The sequence below is a fragment of the Procambarus clarkii genome, chromosome 39 (genome assembly GCF_040958095.1).
Source record: "Procambarus clarkii isolate CNS0578487 chromosome 39, FALCON_Pclarkii_2.0, whole genome shotgun sequence".
Taxonomy (NCBI): domain Eukaryota; kingdom Metazoa; phylum Arthropoda; class Malacostraca; order Decapoda; family Cambaridae; genus Procambarus; species Procambarus clarkii.
Genome location: NC_091188.1, coordinates 21,599,648 through 21,612,678, shown reverse-complemented (window position 1 = coordinate 21,612,678; position 13,031 = coordinate 21,599,648). Strand labels below are relative to the sequence as shown.

The 13,031-nt window shown below is 41.7% G+C and overlaps 1 protein-coding gene across 1 annotated transcript in view; it reads left to right on the top strand.

Moving 5' to 3' along the window:
• The first annotated feature begins 2,421 nt into the window (after positions 1-2,421).
• LOC138372615 (circumsporozoite protein-like) overlaps positions 2,422-13,031 on the top strand; it is a 15,912-nt gene continuing 5,302 nt past the window's right edge. The window contains exon 1 of the mRNA XM_069338105.1: positions 2,422-2,579. Coding sequence (XP_069194206.1) covers positions 2,422-2,579 — 158 coding nt within the window. The remainder of the gene's footprint in view (positions 2,580-13,031) is intronic.

The window sequence follows — 13,031 nt, the reverse complement described above, 5'->3', positions numbered from 1 at the left end:
TACAATAGAACAGGGAGAAGTCATGGCGATAGGAGAGGTAGCAGCAAACCAGGTGACCTTGGAAAGGTTCGAAATTACAAGAGATGAGGTCAAGAAGCACCTATTGGAGCTGGATGTGAGAAAAGCTGTTGGGCCGGACGGAATCTCACCATGGGTATTGAAAGAGTGTGCAGGAGCACTTTGCTTGCCACTCTCCATAGTGTATAGTAGGTCACTGGAAATGGGAGACCTACCAGAAATATGGAAGACTGCTCATGTAGTACCAATATACAAAAAGGGTGACAGACAAGAGGCACTGAACTACAGGCCAGTGTCCTTAACTTGTATACCATGCAAGGTGATGGAGAAGATTGTGAAAAAAAAACCTAGTAACACATCTGGAGAGAAGAGACTTCATGACAACCCATCAACATGGTTCAGGGATGGTAAATCTTGCCTTACAGGCTTGATAGAATTCTACAATCAGGTGACAAAGATTAAGCAAGAAAAAGAAGGATGGGCGGACTGCATTTTTTTGGACTGTCGGAAAGCCTTTGACACAGTACCCCATAAAAGGTTAATGCATAAGCTGGAGAAACAGGCAGGAGTAACTGGAAGGGCGCTCCAGTGGATAAGGGAGTACCTAAGCAATAGGAAGCAGAGAGTTACGGTGAAGGGTGAGACCTCCGATTGGCGTGAAGTCACCAGTGGAGTCCCACAGGGCTCTGTACTCGGTCCTATCTTGTTTCTCATATATGTAAATGATCTCCCGGAGGGTATAGATTCATTTTTCTCAATGTTTGCTGACGACGCCAAAATTATGAGAAGGATTAAGACAGAGGAGGACAGCTTGAGGCTTCAAGAAGACCTGGACAAGCTGCAGGAATGGTAGAACCAATGGTTGTTAGAGTTTAACCCAAGCAAATGTAATGTAATGAAGATAGGGGTAGGAAGCAGGAGACCAGATACAAGGTATCATTTGGGAGATGAAATACTTCAGGAGTCAGAGAGAGAGAAAGACCTGGGGGTTGATATCACGCCAGACCTGTCCCCTGAAGCTCATATCATGAGGATAACATCAGCAGCATATGCCAGGTTGGCTAACATAAGAACGGCCTTTAGACACTTGTGTAAGGAATCTTTCAGAACATTATACACCACATATGTCAGACCAATCCTGGAGTAATGCGGCTCCAGCATGAAGTCCATATCTAGTCAAGCATAAGACTAAACTGGAAAAGGTTCAAAGGTTTGCCAGCAGACTAGTACCCGAGCTGAGAGGTATGAGCTACGAGGAGAGACTACGGGAATTAAACCTCACTTCGTTGGAAGACAGAAGAGTTAGGGGGGACATGATCACCACATTCAAGATTCTCAAGGGAATCGACAGGGTTGATAAAGACAGGCTATTTAACACAAGGGGCACACGCACTAGGGGACACAGGTGGAAACTGAGTGCCCAAATGAGCCACAGAGATATTAGAAAAAACTTTTTTAGTGTCAGAGTGGTTGACAAATGGAATGCATTAGGAAGTAATGTGGTGGAGGCTGACTCCATACACAGTTTCAAGTGTAGATATGATAGAGCCCAATAGGCATAGGAACCTGTACACCTGTTGATTGACGGTTGAGAGGCGGGACCAAAGAGCCAGAGCTCAACCCCCGCAAGCACAACTAGGTGAGTACAACTAGGTGAGTACACACACAAACACACATATACACACACATACACTAGTCCTAGGGAACGGGGGATCGATCCCCGGCGATGGCTGAAACAAATGGGCAGAATTTCTTTCACCTGATGCGTCTATTCACCTGGTAGTAAATAGGCACCTGGGAGGTAGACAACTGCTACGGGCTGTTTCCTGTGTGTTTGTGTGTGTGGAAAAAAAGATATGGATTGATTGACAGTTGAAAGGCGGGCTGAAAGAGCCAGAGCTCAACCCCCGCAAGCACAACTTGGTGAATACACACACACACACACACACACACACACACACACACACACACACACACACTAACACACACAACATGGCCACCATTAACATAATAGAAAGAGCAGCTTCTGTTGCTAGCAGGAATGGATCTGGACTACTAATTATGAGAGACTTCAACCATGGGAAGATAGATTGGAAGAACAGAGACCCGCATGGAGGACCAGAAACATGGAGAGCTAAGCTGCTGGACGTGGCAACAAGAAACTTTCTAAGCCAGCACATCAAGGATCCAACAAGAATGAGAGGAGAAGATGAACCAGCAATGCTTGATTTGATATTTACCCTAAATGAGTGGGATATAAGGGAAGTTAAGATGGAAGCACCCTTGGGAATGAGTGACCACAGTGTATTGAACTTTGAGTACCTGGTAGAGCTAGGACTTATCTCCCCCAAAAAAGAACTAGGAATCAAAATGCTGGCATACCGAAAGGGGAATTATGAACAGATGAGAAGTTTCCTAAGTGAAATACCTTGGGACACAGACCTCAGAGATAAGTCTGTACAGGGTATGATGGACTATTTTACCCAAATGTGTCAGGAGGCAGTAAACAGGTTCATCCCGGCCCAAAGGGAAAAATCCGAGAAGCAACAGAAGAATCCATGGTATAATAGGGCATGTATGGAAGCGAAGTAAACTGAACAAAAGGGCGTGGAGGAACTTCCGGAATAACAGAACACCAGAAAGCAGAGATAGATACCAGAGAACCAGGAATGAGTATGTCAGGGTGAGAAGAGAAGCAGAGAAAAGTGTTGAAAATGATATAGCAAACAAAGCCAAGCCCGAACCAAAGCTACTCCACAGTCACATCAGAAGTAAAACAACAGTGAAAGAACAGGTATTGAAACTTAGAACAGGCGAGGACAGGTATACAGAGAATGACAGAGAGGTGTGTCAAGAACTCAACAAGAGGTTCCAGGAGGTCTTCACAATAGAACAAGGTGAGGTCACTGTGCTAGGAGAAAGGGAGGTAAACCAGGCGGCCTTGGAAGAGTTCGAAATTACGAGAGAGGAGGTCAAGAGACACCTGCTGGATCTGGATGTTAGAAAGGCTGTTGGTCCAGATGGGATCTCACCATGGGTACTGAAAGAGTATGCAGAGGCACTTTGCTTGCCACTCTCCATAGTGTATAGTAAGTCACTGGAGGACGGGAGACCTCCCAGAAATATGGAAGACGGCGAATGTGGTCCCAATATACAAAAAGGGCGACAGGTGTCGGAAAATCCGACACCATTTAATAATCATACAGATAATAGCTGTATTGTATAAACAAGTTACCCATAGAAAACGTAACTTGTAGTGGAATTACCGTCTATAGAAAACGGGATATCATCACCACATACTATTATAATTCACCAGCTATTCTGCTGGGAATTATTCTTAAATACATTAGTCTTTGGACTTGACCATCATAAAAACATGTTATATAAATTAACTTAATTATCAATATTAAAGTAGAGTAAATGTGACCCTTCTATCACTTTCTGACATGTGGACAATGTAAGCCAGGCGTCAGAGGGAGGAAGGAGGGCAGCCATTGTTTATACTAGACCAGAGGCACACGGGAGCAAATACGGCTCCTGTTAAATTTACTTGGACGTAGTGTTATGGAAACCAAAGGTGTACCATTTTCAACACGCTGTCTACAAATTCAAGTTAAGTGTCTATCCGAAACCCGTTTATCATTCATTTATGGCCATTAATGTCAGGATATAGGGTGATCCGGTTAGAGCACGTGGAAGCCTCAATCTAAAGGTAATTAAGCCAGGTCTTCAATGTTCCATGTACAGTTTTCTCTGATATAGCTTGTCATATATAGGTATCTGGCTTCACAGATAGCGCACTTTTGACAGGTCAAGACGAGGAAGCAAGATTTGTGCACCAGTTACTGGGTGATATGGAAGCTACCTCAAAGAGGATAATTTGGTGTCTACACCCTAGTTATACCTGGTGGACTAGCCTGCTGTACTATAAGATAAGGAACCTCTTCAATGTTTAATAATGTGTAGTTAATACTGTAGTTTGATTGGCTGCATATATATAATTTAATAACCCCCCCTAATGTGTAGAGGATCGATTTGTGAGATTATGAGATTATTGCAGAAATACAGTCCACTTATCATTATACAAATTGCTATCGAAGTATATAAATTAACGTAAATATAAATTCATATAAATTAAATAAATATAAATCTCACAGGTCGGTTCCCACAACAGGCAAGAGGCACTGAACTACAGGCCAGTGTCCTTGACTTGTATACCATGCAAGGTGATGGAGAAGATCGTGAGAAAAAACCTGGTAACACACCTGGAGAGAAGGGACTTCGTGACAAATCGCCAACATGGGTTCAGGGAGGGTAAATCTTGCCTTACAGGCTTGATAGAATTTTACGATCAGGTGACAAAAATTAAGCAAGAAAGAGAGGGCTGGGCGGACTGCATTTTATTGGATTGTCGGAAAACCTTTGACACAGTACCGCATAAGAGGCTGGTACATAAGCTGGAGAGACAGGCAGGTGTAGCTGGTAAGGTGCTCCAGTAGATAAGGGAGTATCTAAGCAATAGGAAGCAGAGAGTTACGGTGAGAGGTGAGACCTCCGATTGGCGTGAAGTCACCAGTGGAGTCCCACAGGGCTCTGTACTCGGTCCTATCTTGTTTCTCATATATGTAAATGATCTCCCGGAGGGTATCGATTCATTTCTCTCAATGTTTGCGGACGATACTAAAATTATGAGAAGGATTAAAACAGAGGAGGACTGTTTGAGGCTTCAAGAAGACCTAGACAAGCTGAAGGAATGGTCGAACAAATGGTTGTTAGAGTTTAACCCAACCAAATGTAATGTAATGAAGATAGGTGTAGGGAGCAGGAGGTCAGATACAAGGTATCATCTGGGAGAGGAAATTCTTCAGGAGTCAGAGAAGGAAAAAGACTTGGGGGTTGATATCACGCCAGACCTGTCTCCTGCAGCACATATCAAGCGGATAACATCAGCGACATATGCCAGGCTGGCCAACATACGAACGGCATTCAGAAACTTGTGTAAAGAATCATTCAGAATTTGTATACCACATATGTCAGGCCAATCCTGGAGTATGCAGCCCCAGCATGGAGTCCATATCTAGTCAAGAATAAGACTAAACTGGAAAAGGTTCAAAGGTTTGCCACCAGACTAGTACCCGAGCTGAGAGGTATGAGCTACGAGGAGAGACTACGGGAATTAAACCTCACTTCGCTGGAAGACAGAAGAGTTAGGGTGGACATGATCACCACATTCAAGATTCTGAAGGGAATTGATAGGGTAGATAAAGACAGTCTATTTAACACAAGGGGAACACGCACAAGGGGACACAAGTGGAAACTGAGTGCCCAAATGAGCCACAGAGATATTAGAAAGAACTTTTTTAGTGTCAGAGTGGTTGACAAATGGAATGCATTAGGGGGTGATGTGGTGGAGGCTGGCCCCATTCACAGTTTCAAGTGTAGATATGATAGAGCCCAATAGGCTCAGGAATCTGTACACCTGTTGATTGACGGTTGAGAGGCGGGACCAAAGAGCCAGAGCTCAACCCCCGCAAACACAACTAGGTGAGTACAACTAGGTGAGTACACACACCACCCCAAGCATACATCCTTGTCCCTACACACAATGCCCACCGTACCACCCAAATCCATCCTCCCTATGCCGAGTACCCCCTGCCTTCCTATCCCCTGGTCTTCTTCCTTCTCCAAGAAGGCCTGGGCAAGATCTAAGCCCTCTATCCCCCACCTCACCTCCTCCCGAACCCCTGGTAACTAACCCACAGGAGGATGAGCCTACCCAAGTAGCAATGCCCATGGAACGGCTTCCTTCACCAGTGGAAAGGGATGGATGAAATTGGATATAGGAAAGGGAGCTTCAAAGGTAATGTACTCAAACATAAATAGGATTACCAACAAAGTAAGTGAACTGGCAGAAAGGGGGCAGGAAGAAAACCCAGATGTTATAGAACTCTCAGAAACAAAATTGTCAGTCATAACAAACGCTCTGTTTCCAAAGGACTACTATATAGTAATGAAAGAGAGAGGAAGGAAGAGGAGTAGGAGGAGTGGACCCTGCTGATAAGGAAGGAATGGAGTTTTGAAGATTGAAATTCTGAGCTGCGACGGATTCAGAGACTACATAACCGGAACTATGACAATGGGTGAACTTAGGATAGTGGCAGTCATTTACATACCTCCACTAAATGACAGAAGACCCAGACAGGAGTTCAACAGAAACAACATGGCAACCAATAATATAATACATAGAGCAGCTTCAGTTGCTTGCGGGAATGGATCCAGACTCTTAATCAGGGGCGATTTCAGCCATGAAAAGATAAACTGGGAGAATGGGGACCCACATGAAGGTGCAGATACATGGAGAGCTAAACTCTTGGACGTGGTAACAAGGAACTTTCTGAGCCAACATGTCAGGGAACCCACAAGAATGAGAGGTAATGATGAACCAGCTAGACTCGATCTGATATTTATCTTGAATGAGTCAGAAATAAGGGAAGTCAAACTCTTTCCAGGCGTTTAACGATGCATTAGCAACAGGGCTCCATTAAGGAACGTATAATCTCTTACCACAAACAAACCATCACCAGAGAAATCTTAGCTAACAACGCAGAAATCATCGATATATACAGCGATAGCAGGCGGCTTGACGTCTGCGAGGCACTACACATCAAGAAGTCAACACCAGCAATCAACAGCCAATTAATGCACAACTATATTCTACCCACTTCAAGACTCCGCTCCGCTCCATCAAGAAATATGGACCAATAGGCTTTCTACAATTACTTCCATCCAATACCCATTGTTTCGTGATCTGTCTTGTGTTTGAATTTAATACCCCTTCAATACCCATTGTTGAAAGTTTGTTTTCACCTCATCCACCTTACCCAAATGTAGATATAAAATCGAAGATGTGTAAGCTCTATTCAGTTTCAGTTGTGTGTTTGTAAACTAAAGTCTTTGAAAATGTAATAAGTTATACGAAACGCGCTCAAGTGTCGCGTCAGACTAGAAATAAAAATGAATTTTGGAGAATTGATCTTTGAATAACCATCAACAGTGAAAAGAAATGCAAGAAAGATCGAGAAAATTCGTGTTAGAATTATTAATCTTATTTTTTCGGTCATATTTAATAATATATGTCTACAGCAAAGACTGCTACCAAAATATACTAATATATATAAATATATATATATATATATATATATATATATATATATATATATATATATATATATATATATATATATATAATATAAATATATATATATATATATATATATATATATATATATATATATATATATATAATATGTCGTACCTAGTAGCCAGAATGCACTTCTCAGCCTACTATGCAAGGCCCGATTTGCCTAATAAGCCAAGTTTTCATGAATTGTTTTTCGACTACCTAACCTAACCTAACCTACAAAGATAGGTTAGGTTAGGTTAGGTAGGGTTGGTTAGGTTCGGTCATATATCTACGTTAATTTTAACTCCAATAAAATAAAATTGACCTCATACATAATGAAATGGGTAGCTTTATCATTTCATAAGAAAAAAATTAGAGAAAATATATTAATTCAGGAAAACTTGGCTTATTAGGCAAATCTGGCCTTGCATAGTAGGCTGAGAAGTGCATTCTGGCTACTAGGTACGACATATATATATATATATATATATATATATACATATAATGTCGTACCTAGTAGCCAGAACACAATTCTCGGCCTACTATGCAAGGCCCGATTTGCCTAACAGGCCGAGTGATTTTCTTTATTTTCAATAAAATATTCCCAACTAGTTTATTTAAAATATTAATATTATATTATGTTAAGATCATGATTACTGACTTAGTTATATTAGTTTCGGCTAGGTTAGGTTCGGGTATATATCTACATTCGTTTTAACTCAAATGAAAAGAACTTAACTCATACATAATGAAATGGATTGGTTTATCATTTCATAAGAAAAAAATCGAAAATATATAAATTCAGGAAAACTTGGCTTATTAGGCAAATTGGGTCTTGCATAGTAGGCTGAGAAGTGCGTTCTGGCTACTATGTACAACATATATATATATATATATATATATATATATATATATATATATATATATATATATATATATATATATATATATAATTTGTATATATATGTATATATTATTAAATATGACCGAAAAAGTAAGATTAATAATTCTAACACGAATTTTCTCAATATTTCTTATGGTTCTTTTCACTGTTGATGGTAATTGAAAAATCAGTTCTCCAAAATTCATTTTTATTTCTAGTCTGACGCGACACTTGAACGTGTTTCGTAATAACTTTTTACATTTTCAAAGACTTTAGTTTACACACACACAACTATAACCTGCAAACACTAAAACAGATTTCTTACTATGCTATAATTCAAACGGCTTTTCATTTTATATACCTGCATTTGGGTGAGGTGATATGTTACAACAGTTTTAGATGAGGTGAAAACAAACTTTCAACACAAGATAGAACACGAAATATTGGGTAATATTGGGTAAAGTTAATGGGGAAGAATGGGAGTAAATGCAAAGGGCCTATTGGCCCATATTTCTTGATGCTTCTATATTGGAGCAGAGTCTTGAGGTGGGTAGAATATAGTTGTGCATTAATTCGCTGTTGATTGCTGGTATTGACTTCTCAATGTGTAGTGCCTCGCAGATATCAAGCCGCCTGCTATTGCTGTATCTATCGTTAATTTCCGTGTTTTTTGTTAAGACTTCTCTGGTGATGGTCTGGTTGTGGGAAGAGATTATATATTCCTTAATGGAGCCCTGTTGCTTATGCATCGTTAATCGCCTGGAAAGAAATGTTGTTGTCTTGCCTATACACTGACTTCTTTGAGGCTTACAGTTCCCTAGTGGGCATTTGAAGGCATAGACGACATTGGTCTCTTTCAAAGCGTTCTGCTTTGTGTCTGGAGAGTTTCTCATGAGTAAGTTGGCAGTTTTTTTGGTTTTATAGTAAATCTTCAATTGTATCTTCTGATTTTTGTCTGTAGGGATAACGTTTCTATTAACAATATCTTTCAGGACCATTTCCTCCGTTTTATGAGCTGTGGAAAAGAAGTTCCTGTAAAATAGTCTAATAGGGGGTACAGGTGTTGTGTTAGTTGTCTCTTCAGAGGTTGCATGGCGTTTCACCTTCCTTCTTATGATGTCTTCAACGAAACCATTGGAAAAGCCGTTGTTGACTAGGACCTACCTTACCCTACAGAGTTCTTCATCGACTTGCTTCCATCCTGAGCTGTGGCTGAGAGTACTGTCGACATAAGCGTTAACAACACTCCTTTTGTACCTGTCTGGGCAGTCACTGTTGGCATTGAGGCACATTCCTATGTTTGTTTCCTTAGTGTAGACTGCAGTGTGGAAACCTCCGCTCCTTTCCATGACTGTTACATCTAGAAAGGGCAGCTTCCCATCCTTCTCCATCTCGTAAGTGAAATGCAACACAGAATTCTGCTCAAATGCCTCCTTCAGCTCCTGCAGATATCTGACATCAGGTACCTGTGTGAAAATGTCGTCAACATACCTGCAGTATATGGCCGGTTTCAAGTTCATGTCGACTAAGACCTTTTGTTCGATGGTACCCATGTAGAAGTTCGCAAACAAGACACCTAGGGGAGAACCCATGGCGACCCCATCTACTTGCTTATACATGTGCCCATCCGGGCTCAGGAAGGGTGCCTCTTTAATACAAGCTTGTAGTAGTTTCCTTAGAATGTTTTCTGGTATGTCAAGAGGAGTACAGGCCGGATCATGATACATTCTGTCCGCTATCATCCCGCTTGTTTCATCCACAGGTACGTTGGTAAACAATGATTCTACGGCCAACGAGGCTCTTATCCCTGTGGCCCATGTTTCCCGCAGTAAGTCAATAAATTCCTTTGGAGACTTCAGGCTGAAGGTGCAAGGGACATAAGGAGTCAGCAAGCCGTTGAGTCGCTTCGCCAGTCTGTACGTAGGTGTGGGTATCTGACTGATGATTGGCCGAAGTGGGTTTCTAGGCTTGTGTGTCTTGACATTTCCATACGCATATCCAGATTTGTATTCCCCAATAATCTTGGGTTGGTGGAGTCCGGATTTCTTGGCGTTCACAGTTTCGATCAATTTATTGACTTTTTCTTTCAATTCGGCTGTAGTGTCCTTCGTTACCCTTTGGAATTTAGTTTGGTCAGAGAGTATGAGGTCTGTTGGACGACATATTCGACCTCGAGATACAAAAGAAGGTCACCACCAAGGACACATTACAAGCAGAACTTATCGCAGAAGGAGGAAAGAATCGAGGCAACTACAGAAGCACCATACTGTCCTCCGAGCTCAAACGGCAGCCAAGAGCCTTCGTGAGAACAAGGAGATAGTCGTCAGGAGAGTTGACAAGTCGCCAATATACGTCATTCTTAAAAAAGCTGAATATCTGGCAACAATGAATCTCATACTCTCTGACCAAACTAAATTCCAAAGGGTAACGAAGGACGAAAGATACGTACAGACTGGCGAAGCGACTCAACGGCTTGCTGACTCCTTATGTCCCTTGCGTCTTCAGCCTGAAGTCTCCAAAGGAATTTTTTTACTTACTGTAGGGAACACGGGCCACAGGGATAAGATCCTCGTTGGCCGTAGAATCACTGTTTACCAACGTACCTGTGGATGAAACAATCGGGATGATAGCGGAAAGAGTGTATCGTGATCCAGCCTGTACTCCTCTTGATATACCAGAAAACATTCTAAGGAAACTACTCGAAGCTTGTACTAAAGAGGCATCCTTCTTGAGCCCGGATGGGCACATGTATAAGCAAGTAGATGGGGTCGCCATGGGTCCTCCCCTAGGTGTCTCGTTTGCGAACTTCTACATGGGTGCCATCGAACAAAAGGTCTTAGTCGACATGAACTTGAAACCGGCCATATACTGCAGGTATGTTGACGACATTTTTGCACAGGTACCTGATGTCAGACATCTGCAGGAGCTGAAGGAGGCATTTGAGCGGAATTCTGTGTTGCGTTTCACTTACGAGATGGAGAAGGATGGGAAGCTGCCCTTTCTAGATGTAACAGTCATGGAAAGGATTGGAGGTTTCCACACTGCAGTCTACACTAAGGAAACAAACATAGGAATGTGCCTTAATGCCAACAATGACTGCCCAGACAGGTACAAGAGGAGTGTTGTTAACGCTTATGTCGACTGTGATCTCAAGTCACAGCTCAAGATGGAAGCAAGTCGATGAAGAACTCTGTAGGGTAAGGCAGGTCCTAGTCAACAACGGCTTCTCCAATGGTTTCGTTGAAGACATCATAAGAAGGAAGGTGAAACGCCATGCAACCTCTGAAGAGACAACTAACACAACACCTATACTCCCTATTAGACTATTTTACAGGAACTTCTTTTCCACAGCTCATAAAATGGAGGAAATGGTCCTGAAAGATATTGTTAATAGAAACGTTATCCCTACAGACAAAAATCAGAGGATACTACTGACGATTTACTATAAAACCAGAAAAACGGCCAGCCTACTCATGAGAAACTCTCCAGACACAAAACAGAACGAAAGTAAGTTTTTTCTTTCATAATATTAACACATTCTGAATTCAACTAATGAATTTTTTGGAAAGTTCTTAGATGTGTTTGTACCCCATATCCTGGCCACTAAAACATCGCCTTTCCGAGTTCTTGCTCTATTAGTTCTAAATATAAACATCTCCTCATGTAATCATAATGTTTAATGCTTCAGCATTCAGGTCCCTATGAATTTTCTTTGCTCAGTAAGATTGTATCAGATATTAGCTTGAGCATTTTATTTGGCACTGGCAATGAAACTCCTTTATTAATATCTGTTCTTGATCCATTACAGGCTGTCTTTGCCAACATGTTAACAGTACCATGTATTTTGAGGCCAATATGCGATGGTATCTCAAAACTATGTTCTTTAGCGCATAAAACACTCATTTATCTATCACAGACTATTGTATGGATGTTACATATATGTGCATTCAAGTCCAGCAGTACATTCTTCGAGTCACAATATATAATTACACTCATTATTATTTACAAATTCAAGTAAGTTCGATTTGAGTCCTACTAACCCAGTAAGTGATACACTTCACTGTTGGGGGAGCAAGACAAGACGGTTAAAATTTATTACATGCGGATTCACTATATCATCCATTTACTTCTGCAGAGCCGTTAGTATCACACTGATACAAGGCGCTCGTTATTATTCATTATTCGAGCACACTCAGTGATGCTTTTTATGTGTGTGTGTGTGTGTGTACTCACCTATTTGTGCTAGCGGGGGTTGAGCTTTGGCTCTTTGGTCCTGCCTCTCAACTGGTGTACAGATTCCTGAGCCTGCTGGGCTCTATCGTATCTACATTTGAAACTGTGTATGGAGTCAGCCTCCACCACATCACTGCCTAATGCATTCCACCTGTTAACTACTCTGACACTGAAAAAGTTGCTTCTAACGTCCCTGTGGCTCATCTGGGTACTCAGTTTCCACCTGTGTCCCCTTGTTCGCGTACCACCAGTGTTGAATAGTTTATCCTTATCTACCCGGTCGATTCCCTCGAGGATTTTGTAGGTTGTGGTCATGTCTCCACTTACTCTTCTGTCTTCCAGTGTCGTAAGGTGCATTTCCCGCAGCCTTTCCTCGTAACTCATGCCTCTTAGTTCTGGGACTAGTCTAGTGGCATACCTTTGGACTTTTTCCAGCTTCGTCTTGTGCTTGACAAGGTACGGGCTCCATGCTGGAGCTTCATACTCCAGGATTGGTCTTACATATGTGGTGTACAAGATTCTGAATGATTCCTTACACAGGTTCCTGAACGCTGTTCTGATGTTAGCCAGCCTCGCATATGCCGCAGACGTTATTCTTTTTATTTGGGCTTCAGGAGATAGGTTTGGTGTGATATCAACTCCTAGATCTTTCTCTCTGTTTCATTAAGTACTTCATCTCCTATTCTGTATCCTGTGTTTGGTCTCCTGTTTCCA